The sequence below is a fragment of the Mus musculus genome, chromosome 11 (assembly GCF_000001635.26).
Source record: "Mus musculus strain C57BL/6J chromosome 11, GRCm38.p6 C57BL/6J".
Taxonomy (NCBI): Eukaryota; Metazoa; Chordata; class Mammalia; order Rodentia; family Muridae; genus Mus; species Mus musculus.
Window position 1 is genome coordinate 108,676,693 of NC_000077.6, and position 21,337 is coordinate 108,698,029.

Genomic DNA, 21,337 nt, shown 5'->3' on the forward strand with positions numbered 1-21,337 from the left:
GGCTGCCCAATCTCTCCCTATCTATTCAATATAGTACTTAAAGTCATAGCCAGGGTAATTACACAACAAAAGGAGATCAAAGGAATACAAATTTGCAGATGATATTCTAGTATATATAAGTGACCCCAAAAATCCCACCAGAGAACTCCTAATCCGGATAAACAGCTTCAGTAAAGTAGCTGTATACAAAATTATCTCAAACAAATCAGTGGCCTTTCTCTACTCAAAGGATAAACAGGCTGAGAAAGAAATTAAGGAAACAACACCTTTTTCAATAGTCACAAATAATATAAAATATTGTGGCATGACTCTAAGCAAGTGAAAGATCTGTATGACAAGAGCTTCAAGTCTCTAAAGAAAGAAATCAAAGAAGATCTCAGAAGATGGAAAGATCTCCCATGCTCATGGATTGGCAGGATTAATATAGTAAAAATGGCTATGCTACTAAAAGCAATCTACAGATTCAACGCAATCCCCATCAAAATTCCAACTCAATTCTTCAGGAGTTAGAAAGGGCAATTTGCAAATTCATCTGAAATAACAAAAAAACCTAGAATAGCAAAAACTATTCTCAACAGTAAAAGAACCTGTTGTAGAATCCCCATGCCTGACCTCAAGCTGTACTACAGAGCAATCGTGATTAAAAACTGCATGGTACTGGTACAGTGGCAGACAGGTAGATCAATGGAGTAGAATTGAAGACACAGAAACGAACCCACACACCTATGGTCACTTGATCTTTGACAAAGGAGCTAAAACCATCCAGTAGAAAGAAGACAGCATTTTCAACAAGTGGTGCTGGCTCAACTGGCTGTTAGCATGTAGAAGAATGTCAATCAATCCATTCTTATTTCCTTGTACAAAGCTCAAGTCTAAGTGGATCAAGCAACTTCACATAAAACTTCACCAGAGACACTGAAACTTATAGAGGAGAAATTGAGGAAGAGCCTCGAAGATATGGACACAGGGGGAAAATTCCTGAACAGGACAGCAATGACCTGTGCTTTAAGATCAAGAATTGACAAATGGGACCTCATAAAATTGCAAAGCTTCTGTAAGGCAAAGGGCACTGTCAATAAGACAAAACGGCAACCAACAGACTGGAAAAAGATCTTTACCAATCCTAAATCAGATAGGGGACTAATATCCAATATATACAAAGAACTCAAGAAGTTGGACTCCAGGAATCCAAATAATCCTATTTAAAAATGGGGTACAGAGCTAAAGAAAGAATTCTCAACTGAGAAATATCGAATGGCTGAGAAGCACCTAAAGAAATGTTCAACATCCTTAATCATCAGGGAAATGCAAATCAAAATATCCCTAAGATTCCACCTCACACCAGTCAGAATGGCTAATATCTATTGCTTGTGGGACATCAAGCTTGTACAACCACTCTGGAAATCAGTCTGGTGGTTCCTCAGAAAATTGGACATAGTTCTACCAAAAGATCCAGCAATACCTCTCCTGGGCATATACCCAGAAGATGCTGCAACTTGTAATATGGACACATGCTCCACTATGTTCATAGCAGCCTTATTTATAATAGCCAGAAGCTGGAAAGAACCCAGATGCCCCTCAACAGAGGAATGAATACAGAAAATATGGTACATTTACACAATGGAGTACTACTCAGCTATTAAAACCAATGAATTTATGAAATTCCTAGGCAAATGGATGGACCTGGAGGACATCATCCTGAGTGAGGTAACCCAATCACAAAGGAACTCGCACAATATGTACTCACTGATAAGTGGATATTAGCCCAGAACTTAGGATACCCAAGAAATAAGATACAATTTGCTAAACGCATGAAACTCAAGTAGAACAAAGACCAAAGTGTGGACACTTTGCCCCTTCTTAGAATTGGGAACAAAACACCCATGGAAGGAGTTACAGAGACAAAATTTGGAGCTGTGACGAAAGGATGGACCATCTAGTGATTGCCATATCCAGGGATCCATCCCATAATCAGCTTCCAAACGCTGACACCATTGCATACACTAGCAAGATTTTGCTGAAAGGACCCAGATATAGCTGTCTCTTGTGAGACTATGCCAGGGCCTAGCAAACACAGAAGTGAATGCTCACAGTCAGCTATTGAATGGATCACAGCCCCCCCCCCCAATGGAGGAGCTAGAGAAAGCACCCAAGGAACTAAAGGGAACTGCAACCCTATAGGTGGAACAACAATATGAACTAACCAGTACCCTGGAGCTCTTGTCTCTAGCTGCATATGTGTCAAAAGATGGCCTAGTCGGCCATCACTGGAAAGAGGCCGATTGGACTTGCAAACTTTATATGCCCCAGTACAGGGGAACGCCAGGGCCAAAAAGGGGGAGTGGGCGGGTGGGGGAGGGGAGGTGGGCATGGGGGACTTTTGGGATAGCATTGGAAATGTAAATGAGGAAAATACCTAATAAAAAATCATAAAAAAAAGAAATAAGACTTTCACAATAGAAAAAAAAACAATGAATTCATGAAATTCTTAGACAAATATATGGATCTGGAGGATATAATCCTGAGTGAGGTAACCCAATCACAAAAGAACACTCATGATATGCACTCACTGATAAATGGATATTAGCCCAGAAGCTCAGAATACCCAAGATACAATTTGCAAAACACATGAAAGTCAAGAAGAAGGAAAACTAAAGTGTGGACACTGTTATTCTTCTTAGAAGGGGGAACAAAATACCCATGGAAGAAGTTACAGAGACAAAGTTTGGAGCAGTTTTAAAGCATGACCATCCAAAAACTGGTGATCCATCCCATAAACAACCACCAAACCCAGACACTATTGCAGATGCCAACAAGAGCTTGCTGACAGGAGACTGATATAGCTGTCTCCTGAGAGGCTCTGCCAGTGCCTGGCAAATACAGAAGTGGATGCTCACAGTCATCCATTAGATGGAGCTCAGGGTCCCCAATGAAGGAGCTAGAGAATGTACCCAAGGAGCTGAAGGAGTTTGCAGCCCCCTAAGAGAAACAACAAAGGTTACCATCATCAAGCAAAGATGTAGGCTAGGGAATAGGAAAAGATCTTTACCAATAAATTAAACATTTGGCAGAGTGTTAGTACGTAGAATATATAGAGATCTCAGATTTCTTGCATATTCAAGCTGCAAAGGGTCCATCTTACCTGGCAGAACTGCCAAGCTCCGTGCTAATGGGAAGTCTCAGATGGAACTAAAGCAGGCTGCTCTGTTCCATAGGGTTGCATGTTCCCTGTCTCCTGCTCTCCCCCTCTCTGCCTCTGCAGGAAGTTAGAGCACTCTTCTTTTCTATAAACCCTGGGGAACAAATCAGTAGTCCCTCTACTTGGAAGGTGTAGGCCAGAGGACCAGGAATCCAAGCTCATGCTTAACTCTATAACAAGTTCAAGCCAATCTGGGATACATGAAGGAAACCTCATCTCAAAACAAAACAAAACAAAACAAAATTTTTTTGGAAAAATCCAGAAATATATGTGATTGTTTAATTTTAAATTAAGCATTTGAAGATTATAAATCAGAGAATCCTCATTATTCTCCAGCCAACCTTTCTAATGTTCTAGTAAAACCATTTAAAAATGAGGATTCTGCCATTTATTAGAAGTCTCTGTTTGAATGCTCATAAGTGAAAAATTAAAAGCTTGAATAAATGAAAACCTTTCAGGTTAATGTAGTAAAACGTTTTGATTTGGGAACTTACTTGAACTCATTGTTATCTTCAGATTTTAGTTCAGATTGAAAGAGTTTTTATCAAATAACAGAAATAAGCATTTGTAGCTCATGCACACAAGGTTTTTTTTATGTTTGTGAATGTTTAAGGTTAGCACTCAAACTGTATATGTCTTTTACTCTTATACAATGGACCTGAAGACTACTCATCTCTCTGACTAGGACCTTTCTTGGATAATATTGCATAGGTAATCAACACTTCAAAAAACTTATACCTTACAACAATATGAACTAACCAGTACCCATGAGCTCCTGTCTCTAGCTGCATATGTAGCAGAAGATGGCCTAGTCTGCCATCATTGGGAGAAGAGGCCCTTGGTCTTGTGAAGATTATATGCCCCAGGACAGAGGAATGCCAGAGCCAGGTAGCTGGAGTGGGTGGGTTAGGGAGCAGGGCGGGTGAAGGGTATAGAGGACTTTCTGGATAGTATTTGAAATGTAAATGAAGAAAATATCTAATAAAAAATTGTTTTAGAAAAAAAATGTATACCTCTAGACATGATCTTAATTGTGGACTTTTTTAATTCAATGGACAAAATTTATTTACATTTTTATAACATTGTATGCCACAATCACATGGCTTTGTTTTCAGGAATGCAAACATGGTTTGATATCAGAAACAGTATAAGTCACTGTATTAATAAGTTCAAAGACAAAATTTTACTGTTCCCTCTGTATTAGAGTGAGACCAAGCTTTTGTTTAAAAAAACTCATTAAAATACAGTTATTTAACTGGACAGCATATTTTATTTCTCTTTCATATAACAGTCTGGAATTATTAGGTGACTATTGTAGGGGAGGAGCCAGACAGGGGCAGGAAATACTATTGTAAAAGATCACTTAAGCCCCTAGTTTCTTGGTATATCTCTCTCATCTCTGCATTAAAGGTTGCCCCCTTTGTTGGCACTGTTTTGCAGCTAGTGAGTAATTTCCGTTTAAGGAAGTGTAGGATTTTCCTGTATAGTTCTCCTAAGCTACTGACAAAAACTGGGTTTTAGGACCACAGCTAAGAAAGCATGGGTCTGTTGCTTGCATGGTGCCAAAAGGCAAAAAGAACCTATCATTGGAAGTGGGAGGAGGCTATAGGAGAATCAGAAAGGAATAAGGAGATGAAAGACAACATACACCTCTCTCTCTCTCTCCCTCTCTCTCTCTCTCTCTCTCTCTCTCTCTCTCTCTCACACACACACACACACACACACACACACACACACACACACACACACTCACTCACTCTGCACATTTGATACCTATGATGTATACAGCCTTGGTTAATTAGGGCAAAGCAGATATCATGTCAGTTGAGCCTAACAGGAACTCTTGACTGTATGCTATGGTTTATATTTATATAGGTGACTTAGATAATTTTAAGTTGTCTAATGTAATGATAAAGAAGATTAAAAAACTCTGAAGTCACAGGAACTGGGACCATTTGAAAAGCACACCCATATTTCAATTCATTGAGAAGTTGTTATGGGCCATGTCAGTTTCTGGATAAATGGATCACTAAAATCTGAACAGCCCCCAAGGCAGAAGGCAGAACGTGTATGGCCAAGGAGCAGCTTGGAGCAAGTGTGATGTGTAAGTGGAGAGGAGTAATTGGGATGAGATGCACAGAGTTCCAGAGCACTGATCCATTCTCCATGGGAGGCAAGGGCTTGGATTTAACTCTGAGTAAAGGGAGACATGAGAATGTTTCTCCTTGAAGGGAAAACCTAGCTGTCTGAGAACAATATAGGAAGCTAGCTAAGAAGCTATTTTGATCATGCAAGTGAGAAATGTCAGTGGGTGGGACCAGAGTATAGCAGAAAGTGGTGAGATTCTAGGTGTATTTTGAAAATCGTCATCGTGATACACACTGCAGAGTAAGACATAGAGAAGTCACCCACAGAAAGGCTCACACACATGAACATGTGGAAAGTTATGGTTAGATGACACTTTGTGTGATTTTTCTGTCTTTCCAAATGTATACGTATTTTGTAAGCTGAACAGGACTATTTAGGAGTCACTATCTGTTCATATTGTTCCCTGTCCCAACCCTGCGATAACTTCTGCCTGTTTCTGGTCTTTCCACTCAAAATCAGAGAGAAAAGAATGTGCTGGCCACTAAGCTCTAAGGTTTTGCCAACTATTATCTGAAGACAAGCAAAGTGATTGTGATGTCACTGTCAGGCCTCACCCCTCCCTGGCAGATGAGGGGTTTCTCAGTAGGGTCACTTGTCAGGGTAGAGGCACATCGAAGAAAGGCACCGTGGCTTTGCCTGTCCCGTAAGCTTATGGTGTTGCCATCACCTCTGTGATCCTAGTGGGGTCTAACCTTAGACCTCCCCACTCCCAAGGAAAGACATGCCCGGAACTAACAAGAATAAAAAGAAAGAAGTGTAATGCCCCACCAGCCAAGCAGGCAGACAGTATGAGACCACTGAGGGATACAGGACCATCGGTCCCCAAAGAAAATATGGTAAGAATGAGAAACAGAGAGATACCTCTATGTCTGAGGTGATTTTTAAAATACCCTAATTCTCATAATAAGGTAAATTTAGACACTGGTGATATGAAAACAGCCCTTCCCATTAAAAAGATTAATTTTAGTGGGAGGGAAGGCTTAGTATTAGAAACAACCATCATTACATTTAACTGAAATTAAGATCATCATGTAATTTTGTTGGACTAAATTGCCTTGGAAACATCTAGGATGGTGTCTCAAAGTCAAGAGTGAACTGAAGGAACTGAGCAGAATTTTCTAGAAATGATACATTGTAAGCTAATTGTATTTACCGATTACTTAAAATTTTACAAAGTACCATTGTCCTAAAGTTTTGCTACAGTTTCATGCCTTTTGGGAAAATATTTGCATAATATCATTTCTTTTTTCTGCCTTTTCTTATTTTTTGTATTTACTTTAATTAAATTAATTAATATTAAATTTGATTTAAATATATGACAAAATATAGCATTTAAAAATTGTATTATATACTACCACAGCATTAAGTATACTTGAGTTGTGCAGCTGTTCCCATTTTCATCTCCAGAACACTTAATCTCAAAAAACCAAAATAGTATCTTTCAGACAGCAATTCACCATTAATTCTCCCCAGCCCTTGCTACCCACTGCTCTGTCTTTCTGTATATTTAACTTCTCTAGGTGTCTGGTACAAAGGAATCATTCAGTACATACAATTTTGTGACTGATATATTTCATCTGATACTGGAGTGTCATAGCCTGTGTCAAAAATCATTATGTAGATATATCACATTTTATTTATCTTTATATCTGTTGATGGACACTTGGTTTGCTTCCACTTTTAAGCAATTATTAATGATTTGATAATGAGCATGGTTCTATAAATAACTACTATGTTTTTTGGGTTTAGTTTGTTTTAATATATAACAAGATCATCTATATATTTGATAAAACAAGCTGAAATATAAAGAAAGACATAAAAGTGCAAAATATATTTCTTGTGATGATACAGTCATTTTTACTATATTACTGTAGCTGGTCTTTGCTACTTTGTGGGTTCTTCTCTTTCCTACCATTCATCTTACACCCCCTCACTAGATAGAGAAAGGAGGAGATGAGAGAGAGAGAGAATATCAGTGAATCTAATTTCTTTCCTGTTGTTTCTTCTTTGACCATAATAACTACTAGCAAACCTCAACCAACCCCCTGGATGACCAACAACTACTGATCACACCTATTGTGGCATTTATATACACTCTAAAAACTTCTCAGAATTCCAAACATCACACAATCTCAGGAACTATCTGCAGCTGGCACAACCATGCTTCTGCTAGAGCATGCGGCAAATCATAGTCAGCTGCTGCAGAGTCCGACGAAACCCACTTCCCTACCACTTCCCTACACCTTGGAATAAAGCAAAAGCACATTCTTATAATATCTCTGTGTGTTTTAAAGAAACCAATATTCCAAGATTCTCAAATCTGTCATTTCTTTCCCTGCCTTCTGTTTTAAGCCATTAATTGTGCTGTGTGTAGCAGGAAATTAGAAAGAGACATTTTCAATGAAATAAACATTTTCTAGGTTAGTAACCATGGTTTTCAGGAGACTTCTCCTGCTCAATTCTAATCTTTATCTGTTTCAGTGGTATCCACCGCTTTTCATTTTCTGTGGATATATAAACAAATACTTATTCCCAATGCAAAACTTGCACTGGCTTCCATTCTGATATTAATACATCCTTATAGTATATAGGTTGATTTAATTCCACAGGTTTTTCTATAACACAAAGTCTTTCTGCTGCTGTTGTTCCTTTCTCATTAACATTCAGAAAATTTAAAGTTACGATATCATTATTAATCTATCTCTGGGTTTTTTATTTTTCCTTTGTTGCATGTTATGCCTTCACTGACTTGGCTCAGAATTTTTGCTGTGAAACCCCAAGCCAAGGCCCCAGTGCTGTTTCCTGATAGTAAGAAATTACCTTGAATAGCTCTTTTGAGTCTTTATTCCTAAAATCAGGGCATCCTTTGCTGCATTGTGTACACACCCGAGAAAGCCAAGGCATTCTTTCTGTTTGAGATTTAGGCAAACCATCGCTCCAAGAAATAGCTTGTTCACTTTTCCTGCACAAAATACTTGATTTCTCATAGTTTACACAATCGGTATTTTGAAATCTGAGGCTTTTGATGTGGGCACAGACTCTTTGCAAATGATTGTATTTCCTGCAATTGAAGCACCTGACATTTTGATATAGGAGACCTCTAGCTATAGCTTGACCTATTATATTAGCATGGAACACTTTAGAACCAATATTGCTCTTATCCCTTATCCATTCATACATAGGCACTGTTAGTACCTTCAATAACTTTTTACATTCATTGTTCACATTTTCAAATGCCAAGGTCACTATTAAGCCCTGTCTTGCATCAGGGTCTGATATAGCTTTCTTATAGCTGAGACTAATCTTTGTAAAAAAAATCAGTGGCTTCTCCAAAGCCTTGTATAATCTTTATAAACAAGGGGGATGTTTTCTTAGGCTCTTCAACTTTGTCCCAAGCTCTTAAAGCCACTAAGTGGCATTGTTCTATAGCAGTGTCATCAAACTGAATCTGTTCTTGTATATCAGAGTGCCACCTTTCACCCAGCAACTGATCTTTTACTATATTCATTCCCCTCACTCTATTTTGCTCTTCAATATCTCTGTCTTCTTTCCTTCACCATGTTAATTATTGCAACTTCAAACTGGCCTCTATTACAGCTGTTACTAATCCCTTCAAGTCTTGGGAAATAATTCTATTTTGAGTAGACCCGTTATTTAGAAATTTTTCACTTAAGGCAAGTGCATCCCGTATGAAATCGTGACCTCTTTAAAATGCCTTATATCAATCATTTCTGTAGGACGCTATCCTATCTCATCATGACCTTGTTCCACACTATTAGCAAGCATTTGATGTACAACTACTGAAAAATCTGGTGGTGATCTCATAACCCCGGCCGGGCTGCCACTCCTCCAACTCTGGTAGTGAGGTTGGTTTGATATTAGCTCTTTCTCTCATAACAGGCTGTTTCATCAGATTGTCCTCCCACTTTTTCACAGCAAAACCATACATTTTCTCTGATCTGATTGCCTTCCAGCACAGTTTCTTTCCAATTTTCTTCCTGTGCGAAACCCTTACTCTCTCGCTCAGTCACCAGGACTAAGCTTTTTTGCTCTCTGTTTTTCAGTGCTCCTTGCTTCCAAGTGCTTCCACCTCCACCTCCAACCTCTCCAGTAGTACCACAAAGTGAAGCCCTTTCAAAAAATATAGAGTGACCCCTTTGTTTTTCCCATTCAGCCATTTCTTGTTTGTTTGTTTGTTTGTTTGTTTCTCAAGCCCCTCCATTGTCACTCACAATTTTTCCAACTGTTCGGCCATTCTTCCAAACTTTTTTGAAACAATATAGAAAAAAGAAAAAACAAGAACACCCAGAAAATCCCCTCTGGGAGGAAAAGATATCCTAGTGGTAGCAGCTGCAATAAACTCTTTGCTAGTGTAAAAATAAATAAATAAATTCATTCCTTTGTCCCTGTCATTTTCTATGTGGCATTTGAAATCAAATTTTTCATTTTTTTCTTTATTGAGCCCAATGCTTAGGCACCACTTGTAGTGGGTCTTTGCTACTTTGTAAGTTATTTTCCCTAATCTTATCCCCACCCCCAGTTTCATCACCTATCACTGGGTAGGCAAGAAGGAAGGATAGAGAGGAAGACAAATTCTTGAATCTAATTTTTTCCTTTTGTTTATTCTTTGACCATGACTACCTCAACCAACCCCCTTGAGTGACCAACGACCACCAACCACACCTATCCCAATAGCATTCATATACCCTCTAAAAAGTTCCCAGAAATCCAAACATCACACAGTTGCAGAAACTATCTGCAGATAGCAAAACCATGCTTCTGATAGATTGAGGCCAATCATAGTCAGCTACTGTGGATATTCTTTATAATATTTCTCTGATTTTTAAAGAAACCAAAATTCCAGAATTCTTTTTTTTCTAGTCAAGCAATAACGTTCCTCTTATTAGCTGAGAGTATCAACTAAGCAAATCTTCCATTCCACATCCTTGGTATGCCAATTTTATGGAAGTGATATTCATGCTTGACTCCATGTTATATTTATAAAAGTACTCTTTTCTATATAAACTTCAGTCTTCAGTGCACCTTTCTCTGCAAGAGGAGGCGAGTAATTCCTTGACGGATCTGCTTGGTCTTTACACTGTAAATGATGGGGTACATCACAGGAGGTGCTAGCAGGTAGATATTGGCCATGAGAACATGGACCAGTGGAGAGGCATGCTTGGCAAAGCGGTGAGTCATAGACACACCAACCATAGGGACATAGAGAACCAGAACAGCCAGCATGTGGGACAGACAGTTGTTCAGAGCCCGAAGTCGTTCAGTCCAAGTGGCTGTGTTCAAGACACTCTTCAGGATAACTGCATAGGAGAGTACAATGAGCAGAGGGTTCAATATAATAATGAGCAGGACCAGAGCAAATGCATACCAGCTGTTGACCCTGATGTCAGTGCAGACCAGGTGAATCATATCCTGGTGGAGGCAGTAGGAGTGTGAAAGAAGGTGGGAATGGCAGAAGGACAGGCGCTTGAGCAGGAAAAGGAAGGGAAGAACAGCCAAGACACAGCGGCAAATGATGGCCAACCCTATTCTAGCAATGACCTCACTGGTGAGGATGGAGGCATAGTGGAGTGGGCAGCAGATGGCCACGTAACGGTCAAAGGACATGGCCAATAGAACAGATGATTCCATGAATGAGAACCCATGGAGGAAGAAGAACTGTGCAAAGCAGGCTTCAAAGCTGATTTCCCGAATGTTGAACCAAAGGAGGTGCATGATGGTAGGGAGTGTGGTGAGAGCGAGACCCAGGTCAGTGAGGGCCAGCATGGAGAGGAAGAGGTAATGAGCTGGTGAAGAGATGGCTCTGTGCAGATGACAGTGAGGATGGTGGTGTTGCCCATGATGGAGATGGTGTAGAGACAGAAGGGGATGGAGATCCAGAGATGGATATCCTCAAATCCTGGGATGCCGGTGAGGATGAAGTAGAAAGGATCATGAGTGAAGTTAGTTATTTCTGACATACTTGATGGATACAACATACAGAATCTGCAATCCACATTAAAAACAGCATCAGTATGGTATCATTGTTCAATCAGTACAATCAAGAAGTATATATTACAGATTGGCCCTCAGAAGTACAATACTGAATCATCAACAGCCAGAAGCTGAACAGTGAGGATTATTCTCTTATCTATTTCTTTTTTTTAGGTATTTTCCTCATTTACATTTCCAATGCTATCCCAAAAATCCCCCATACCGTTCCCCCCACTCCCCTACCCACCCACTTCCACTTCTTGGCCCTGGCGTTCCCTTGTACTGGGGCATATAAAGTTTGCAAGTCCAATGGGCCTCTCTTTCCAGTGATGGCCGACTAGGCCATCTTCTGATACATATGCAGCTAGAGTCATGAGCTCCGGGGTACTGGTTAGTTCATAATGTTGTTCCACCTATAGGGTTGCAGATCCCTTTAGCTCCTTGGGTATTTTCTCTAGCTCCTCCATTGGGGGCCCTGTGATCCATCCAATAGCTGACTGTGAGCATCCACTTATGTGTTTGCTAGGCCCCGGCATAGTCTCACTAGAGACAGCTATATCAGGGTCCTATCAGCAAAATCTTGCTAGTGTATGCAATGGTGTCAGCATTTGGAGGCTGATTATGGGATGGATCCCTGAATATGGCAGTCTCTAGATGGTTCATCCTTTTGTCTCAGCTCCAAACTTTGTCTCTGTAACTCCTTCCATGGGTGTTTTGTTCCTAATTCTAAGAAGGGGCAAAGTGTCCACACTTTGGTCTTGGTTCTTCTTGAGATTCATGTGTTTTGCAAATTGTAACTTATATCTTGGGTATTCTAAGTTTCTGGGCTAATATCCACTTATCAGTGAGTACATATCATTTGAGTACTTTTGTGATTGGGTTACCTCACTCAGGATAATGCCCTCCAGGTCCAACCATTTGCCTAGGAATTTCATAAATTCATTCTTTTTAATAGCTGAGTAGTACTCCATTGTGTAAATGTACCACATTTTTTGTATCCATTCCTCTGTTGAGGGGCATCTGTGTTCTTTCCAGCTTCTGGCTATTATAAATAAGGCTGCTATGAACATAGTGGAGCATGTGTCCTTCTTACCGGTTGGGACATCTTCTGGATATATGCCCAGGAGAGGTATTGCGGGATCCTCCTGTAGTACTATGTCCAATTTTCTGAGGAACCGCCAGACTGATTTCCAGAGTGGTTGTACAAGCTTGCAGTCCCACCAACAGTGGAGGAGTGTTCCTCTTTCTCCACATCCTCGCCTGCATCTGCTGTCACATGAATTTTTGATCTTAGCCATTCTGACTGGTGTGAGATGGAATCTCAGGGCTGTTTTGATTTGCATTTCCCTGATGATTAAGGATGCTGAACATTTTTTCAGGTGTTTCTCAGCCATTAGGTATTCCTCAGGTGAGAATTCTTTGTTTAGCTCTGAGCCCATTTTTAATGGGGTTATTTGATTTTCTGGAGTCCACCTTCTTGAGTTCTTTATATATATTGGATATTAGTCCTCTATCTGATTTAGGATAGGTAAAGATCCTTTCCCAATCAGTCGGTGGCCTTTTTGTCTTATTGATGGTGTCTTTTCCCTTACAGAAGCTTTGCAGTTTCATGAGGTCCCATTTGTCAATCCTCGATCTTACAGCACAAGCCATTGCTATTCTATTCAGGAATTTTTCCCCTGTGCCAATATCTTTGAGGATTTTCCCCACTTTCTTCTCTATAAGTTTCAGTGTCTCTGGTTTTATGTGGAGCTCCTTGATCCACTTAGATTTGACCTTAGTACAAGGAGATAGGAATGGATCAATTCACATTCTTCTACATGATAACCACCAGTTGTGCCAGGACCATTTGTTGAAAATGCTGTCTTTTTTCCACTGGATGGTTTTAGCTCCCTTGTTGAAGATCAAGTGACCTTAGGTGTGTGGGTTCATTTCTGGGTCTTCAATTCTTTTCCATTGGTCTACTTTTCTGTCGTTATATCAGTACCATTCAGTTTTTATCACAATTGCTCTGTAGTAAAGCTTTAGGTAGATTCCAGAATTCTTAAACCTCAATGCATATTACATTAACATAGGAGGGCTTTTTTATTTAAAATTTTTCATACAATAAATTTGATCACAATCTTTTTTCTCAACTTCTCTCAGATCTTTGCTACACCCCAACCCATCCAACATCATCTTCTTTCTTTCTTTTCACTTTCACAAAAGAAAGAAAGAAAGAAAGGAAGGAAGGAAGGAAGGAAGGAAGGAAGAAAAAAAGTACACACACACCCCACTACCACCACCAAAAATATGGAATCCATTTTGTGTTGGCCACCTATACCTGACCATGAGGATTGACCTGGACTGTGATACCCAGAAACTCTGCATTAGAGAAAACTGATTCTCCCTTTCCCAGCAGGTACGGATTACAAAGAGCTTCTTTGTTAAGAGTAGAGACCTCTACTTCTACTCCTCTGAGCTGGGATTTTTCTGGTTTTTTTTTTTAATTTCTTTTTTTTCCCATTTTTTTCCATTTTTTATTAGGTATTTAGCTCATTTACATTTCCAATGCTATACCAAAAGTCCCCCATACCCACCCACCCCCACTCCCCTACCCACCCACTCCCCCTTTTTGGCCCTGGCGTTCCCCTGTACTGGGGCATATAAAATTTGCAAGTCCAATGGGCCTCTCTTTCCAGTGATGGCCGACTAGGCCATCTTTTGATACATATGCAGCTAGAGTCAAGAGCTCCAGGGTACTGGTTAGTTCATAATGTTGTTCCACCTATAGGTCCACCTATGTGTCTAGACATTGATCTGCTCCTCCTTCCTTTTGTTTTTGAGACACTATAATATAGCCCTGGCTGTCCTGGAACTCTCCCTGTGACCAGGCTGACCTCAAACTCAGAAATCCACCACCTCTGCCTCCCAAGTTCGGGGATTAAAGGTGTGCACCACTACTGCCCAGCTGACCTATTCCTTCTTTATTTTCCAATTTATTGAAACCTGTTTCTAAGTCACTGCATGTCACTTTGCATGTCACTTTGATGATATCAACTTGGTGAGATTTAGGATCCCTTGGTGATAAATTCCTGAGCATGTCTGAGGATTTCTAGATTGTTCATTGAAGTGGGTAGACATCCTAAATGTGGGTGGTATCATTTTGTAGGTTGTAGTCCTGAATAAAAAGAAAGTGTGATGAGCACAAGTGCGTATTCATCACTCTCAGCTTCCACCTCATCCCCACCCACTGCTTAACATGACTGCCTACAGCTCTGAAACGTGAGCTAACATAAACCCTCCTTCTTTACACTGTTTTGGTCAGGTATTTTATTTTTGCAATGTGTAAAGTGACTAATAAACATGCGATTATTAAAAATGAAAACATCAAGCCAGGCAGTGGTGGTGCATGCCTTCAATTCTAGCACTTGGGAGACAGGGGTAGATAGATCTCTGAGTTCCAGGCCAGCTTGGACTACAGAGTGAGTTTCAGAATGACCAGGGCTTTACAGAGAAACCGTGATTCAACAACATACATACATACATACATACATACATACATACAAAAACATTATACATAAAAAGAAGATAGAAAAAGTTATGCTTTTAAACCCCTATATTTAAGTTACAGATTAGTCTTTAAGAATTGAAAAGTCACCATTATTTTGAAAAATTACAATTTGAAAAATAAAAATTATAAAAATTTTAAATTGTATATTATATTCAATTGTATTCATTTTGGTTACTTGTAAAAGTTTTTAAATCATATTTTAGAAATAAAACTCGGCATATTTTCTTCTCTATCATCCAGCTAAATGTACTAATTTCTCACACTTCAAAAAATTAGCATTTTAAAGCATTCTTGTGATATTTGGCACTCTCAGTGAATTAATTCTTTTAAATAATTTTAAATATTGGTCTGTTGGATGAGAATTCTTCAAAGTATTTGAGTTCCAAAATTGTAGGAAGTTCCTATCTGTCTCTTAAACTCCTCTTAAGGTATTTTTTCCCTTAATTGGTTGCTTACAGCAGCACTAGAATTTGCTTTGAACTTTATATTCTTTTTTAAAAAAATCTTTGCAGTATTTCAGTACTTTGTATACACACACACACACACACACACACACACACACACACACACATATATATATATATATATATATATATATATAACCAAAAAGAGACAGTAACATTTACACATATGATATACATAGCCACAGTTAAGACTGTACCAATTGTTGTGACTGCATAGCCTGTAGCACTGTATTTATAATTAGTAGCTCACCCAGGTGTAGAATATCGTATAACATTTCTGCGTGTTTCAGAAAGGTATTACAAATTACTGTTGAAAAAAAGAAGAACTGGAGCTTAAGTGTGTACAGATGTGAGTTTTGGCTAGCAGAAGTATATTTAATATTCATCTATGGTATTTTCTTGGCAACGAAAATACATTTGTTTCTACTGCATAATTTTAACAGATCAATAGACATCCTCAGAACACTGCACAGAAACAACCCAGGGTCATGGAAAATATCTCATAAAATATCAGTATGTTTGAACCTGATTTGTGACAGCTGGATATATTACTGGTTTTCATATTTTTATTGTATTTTTTAAATTTTTCTATTAGGTATTTTCCTCATTTACATTTCCAATGCTATCCCAAATTCCCCCCCTACTCTCCCCCCAACTCCCCTACCCACCCACTCTTACTTCTTGGCCCTGGCGTTCCCCTGTACTGAGGCATATAAAGTTTGCACGACCAATGAGCCTCTCTTTCCACTGATGGCCAGCTAGGCCATCTTCTGATACATATGCAGCTAGAGACACGAGCTCCAGGGGGTACTGGTTAGTTCTTATTGTTGTTCCACCTATAGGGTTGCAGATCCCTTTAGCTCCTTGGATACTTTCTCTAGCTCCTCCATTGAGGGCCCTGTGATCCATCCAATAGCTGACTGTGAGCATCCACTTCTGTGTTTGCTAGGCCCCGGCATAGTTTCACAAGAGACAGCTATATCAGGGTCCTTTCAGCAAAATCTTGCTAGTGTTTGCAATGGTGTCTGTGCTTGGCAGCTGATTATGGGATGGATCCCCAGATATGGTAGTCTCTAGATGGTGCATCCTTTTGTCTCAGCTCCAAACTTTGTTTCTGTAACTCCTTCCATGGGTGTTTTATTCCCAATTCTAAAAAGGGGCAAAGTGTCCACACTTTGGTCTTTGTTCTTCTTCAGTTTCATGTGCTTTGTATCTTGTATCTTGGGTATCCTAAGTTTCTGGGCTAATATCCACTTATCAGTGAGTACATATCATGTGAGTTCTTTTGTGATTGTGTTACCTCACTCAGGATGATGCCCTCCAGGTCAATCCATTTGCCTAGGAATTTCATAAATTCATTCTTTTTAATAGCTGAGTAGTACTCCATTGTGTAAATGTACCACATTTTCTGTATCCATTCCTCTGTTGAGGGACACCTGGGTTCTTTCCAGCTTCTGGCTATTATAAATAAGGCTGCTATGAACATAGTGGAGCATGTTTCTTTCTTACCAGTTGGAACATCTTCTGGATATATGCCCAGGAGAGTATTGCGGGATCATCCGGTAGTACTATGCCCAATTTTCTAAGGAACTGCCAGACTGATTTCCAGAGTGGTTGTACAAGCTTGCAGTCCCACCAGCAATGGAGGAGTGTTCCTCTTTCTCCACATCCTCGCCAGCATCTGCTGTCACCTGAATTTTTGATCTTAGCCATTCTGACTAGTATGAGATGGAATCTCAGGGCTGTTTTGATTTGCATTTCTCTGATGATTAAGAATGGTGAACATTTTTTCAGGTGTTTCTCAGCCATTAGGTATTCCTCAGGTGAGAATTCTTTGTTTACCTCTGAGCCCCACTTTTTAATGGGGTTATCTGATTTTCTGGAGTCTACCTTCTTCAGTTCTTTATATATATTAGATATTAGTCCCCTATCTGATTTAGGATAGGTAAAGATCCTTTTCCAGTCTGTTGGTGGCCTTTTTGTCTTATTGACTGTGTCCTTTGCCTTACAGAAGCTTTGCAATTTTATGAGGTCCCATTTGTCAATTCTCGATCTTACAGCACAAGCCATTGCTGTTCTATTCAGGAATTTTCCCCTGTGCGCATATCTTTGAGGCTTTTCCCCACTTTCTCCTCTATTTTTGAATGGGAATTTTAGCAGACTTCCAAATGAGATTTTAAGCATTGTAGTTTAGGCCTATATTTCTTAAAATTATAATTTTACATGATAAGGATTAAGGTGTTTTTCAATTCCAGCTACTTTATTAAAGTGAAGTGAAGGAAATGCATCTATTAGAGACTTATTGCAAACAAGAAGTGATCATGTGTCCCATGTTTAAATGACACCTAATGGTCCATTCCACATTGTATTTGAAGTTTCACTGTACAGAGAGAAGTCAGAAATGGATGATGTTAACCTTCCTTCAGATATTTATTTTTGGTAACAATTTATTAATCGATGAGCCAACATATATTTTAGCAACATAAACTGTATAGTTTCTTCAGCTCTGAGAATGATTACAAAAGATAAATAACTTCGTCATTGATTAATGGGAGATTTTCATACTCTTATGAAAATAAGATATAAAGGAATTAGAAAACTATATAATGTGTAAGAAAATTCTACATTAGAGTAAGAGCTAGGCATCAGAGGAAGCCTATGGTGACAGCAGTGTTTTAAGGGAGAACAGTCTTTAATGTGCAGCATTTGAAAGGCATTAGATCTTAGGTGTTACCTAAGACCTTCACAGGGTAAATCTGGACTCTATGACCTTAAAACTAACTGCAAAACTGTCAAACAGTAATTGTTTATGAAAACCTCACTTATTTTAAAAACTACTACCTGTGACTAACATTTTAAAAGACAGCTTGCTTTTACTTATTGTAAAGTTCAGAAAATAGTACAAGTACCTTTCATCAAGGTTCTCTTAACATCTTACTTGTGCATAATACAATTACTCAAACCAGAAGACTGACATTGTACTATATAAAGTTATTAATTTTCTGTTGTAAGGTGTCATATTGGGTACTTTATAATTGATGGGGCCAACTACTGTATAGAAGCAACCAAATGGAAGGATGATTTATTTTGTCTCAGTTTGTAGTTCATGGCAGAAGACATGATGGCACACGTATGAGGCCACAGATCATGTGCCATCTGATTCATGAGCTAGAGTGTCACTGCTCATTTGTCTTCCTTCTTTTCCTCTTCATATTTGGTCCAGAAACTTAACCTAGAAGATGGCGTCACCCTCATTCATTCATGGTGGGCTGTTTCTCCTCATTTTAATGTCTCTGTGATGTTTTCCTCAAAGATGTACCAAGATAGTCTTCTGAGTAATTTAAATCTAGTGATGCTGGCAATGATGACTGATCATCAGGAACCTTCCCCTTCTCAGGTTGACTCCTGTCCCATCACTACTTAACCCTAAGCTTCCATCAATTAGTCTTGTCCTCAAAGACTAATTGTTCTCTCATAATAATACAAAATGTATTCAGCTCACTTATAAGAATCTCCAGCATCACAACAGATCTAACAATGTTTAAAACCTAAAACTGTGGGTCTGGAGAGATGGTCCAGTGCTTAAAAGTATGCACTGATCTGGCAGAGGACACGTTTGGTTCCCACAACCCACATGAGGTGGCTTTCAACTGCCTGTAACTCCTATTCCAGGGAACTCTGGCCTCTGCAGTCACTTCCATTCACACACACATACCCATAGACACATACACATGATTAAAGATAAAGTATTTAAAATAAACAAAAACTTATATTTCAAAGTTTAATGCTAAAGGTGGTCTCTTAATGAGGGACCCTATAAAAGAAAAACTTACGTCATATACTTCCAATCTTCATTGCATAGAGTAAATTTTCCCACTCCAAAGAAGAATGGAGAATAACAAAATCAAACAAAATAAAACAAACATGACAGAAATCTATCATTTCTATGATAGACTTATTTTTTTGAATTTAAAGTAATTCTTTATTGATAATAAACATTTATACTAGCATTAGAAATGTCAGTAGAGAATGCTAAAAATGGAATCCGAAGATTCATTCTGGAAAGGAACTAACTGTACTCTGTTATGTTCTGTACTGACCACTGAGGTAGTTGGGGAAGCGTCCGGCAGCAGACTGAGTGTTCTCTTTAGACAAGAAGGTTAAAGCCTAGGTAACTGTGACTTGTCTAGCATGCCATTTTGTGTTTTTACGAATGTCATAAGGAAACTTACTCATATGCTGTTGCTGTTGTTACTAGGATGTTCTGTGCTTTGGTGTTCTTAGAAACCACAAATAAAAGAAAATTATAACTTAAAAAAAAGAAATGTCAGTAGAAAAATATTTAAATAAATCTCTAATGTACAAAGATTTGATCATTTTGACTATAGCAGTTAAGTGCAATAACCTAATATAAAAAGTTAAACTGATTTTGGTCATAACCAGCCCTACACAGTACACAAGAAAGAAATACAAGTTCACAAAATCTTCTGCACGTGGACCATTAATGGCACCAGGGCTTCACATTCCAGGAAAGAGTTCCTCAGGGAAGATTGGCATGTCCCGACTGTCACAATAACTTACAGGAAACCAGGGCAGTCACAAAAGACATTGGAATCAAAAGCCAACATACAATTTAAAAACCTAAAGGACGCAGGAAGGACAGACACCATTACTTGCATGAACTGCTGGCTCACCACTTCCTGCATTTCCTAAGTGGTATCTTGCTGCAAAGGAAGTGTGCAGCACAGAGACGCATCTTGCTCATAAGCTTTTACACAGGAACTTAATTATAACCGAAATCCATGGCTCATGATAGCACATTCTGGCCTCCAATAGCAAGCTCCTCCAGTTCTCTTGTCTGCAACACATATGATCTCTCTTGATCCAGCTCCATGTCTTTGGCACAAGACCCATCTTACTGGAATCTCTAACACCCTAACATTCACATTGCAAATGATGTTTCTCATTTACAGTGTCACACAGTAGGCTCTAGGCCTCCTTTCCCTGAATGGGAAGCTTCAGCATATTTCCTGGCCTCAAGGGTTTCAAGTTCTTTGTTACAAGCCTCTACTCCTTTACTCTTAAAATTTTCATGTGAATGTCAGCATCAATTTGACTGTTGTTGGACTCTTCTGCCAGCTTATGATGCAGCCTGATTCCCCTAGAACCCCAGTAGCCTCTGTGCCACACCTGGAAAAAACATTTTCCTAGGTAGCTGGATTGTTTAGTGGTATTCTCTGTTCAGTGTCTCCTTTCCAATTACTGTGTGTGTGTGTGTGTGTGTGTGTGTGTGTGTGTGTGTGTGTGTGTTTGTGTGTGTGTGTGTTTGGTTTTGGTTTTTCAAGACAGGGTTTCTCTGTATAGCCTTGGCTGTCCTGGAACTCACTCTGTAGATCAGGCTGGCCTCGAACTCAGAAATCCGCCTGCCTCTGCCTCCCAAGTGCTGGGGTTAAAGGTGTGCGCCACCACTGCCCAGCACTATATGTGTTTGAAATCTACACGTTATAGTAACATTTGTAAAGAGAAGATACACTTAACACAAGAGTCAGAACAATAGACTTTTAGATGTTAGTTCTAAATCTTGGACTTGAAAACTTTAGAGAAAAATATACAATGAGGTTTCACAAAGAGGGTCAGGTATTTAGCTTTCTCAGAGTCCTCACTAAAGACCATTTATCGATCTTTCTTTATCTATCATCTAGCTAGCTAGCTATCTACCTACCTATGCACCCTACCTACCGACCTACCTACCTATTAGTGTGAAAACAGGGTAGGTTTTGCCTTTACTTTAACTGTTCTAAAACAGTGATCTTATAAGTGACACAGGTTGTGAGATTATGTTGAATTAAAATGTAATAAGCAGATAGTACTTAGTTTAATAAAAATTAAGCTCTTAGGTCAGTGAGATGGCTCAGCAGGTAAGGACTGACCAACAACCTATGTATGATCCACAGAACCCACACTTTGGAAGGACAGAACTAA

General features: G+C 39.2%; 1 protein-coding gene and 1 pseudogene across 12 annotated transcripts in view; one reads left to right on the plus strand and one right to left on the minus strand.

The window, feature by feature from the left end:
- Positions 1–21,337, plus strand: part of Cep112 (centrosomal protein 112) — a 435,401-nt gene that overhangs the window by 251,478 nt on the left and 162,586 nt on the right. Inside the window, exon 1 of one of the 12 annotated variants that reach the window (NM_145688.2) lies at positions 5,917–6,183. The exons of 10 other annotated variants lie outside the window; for them this stretch is intronic. In NM_145688.2, the coding sequence (NP_663721.2) occupies positions 6,136–6,183 (48 nt within the window). In that variant the 5' untranslated portion in view covers positions 5,917–6,135. Of the gene's footprint in view, positions 1–5,916; positions 6,184–21,337 lie in introns of those variants that run through there. One more of the 12 variants, NM_029586.2, reaches the window with a different exon arrangement.
- Olfr1397-ps1 (olfactory receptor 1397, pseudogene 1) lies at positions 10,385–11,343 on the minus strand (annotated as a pseudogene).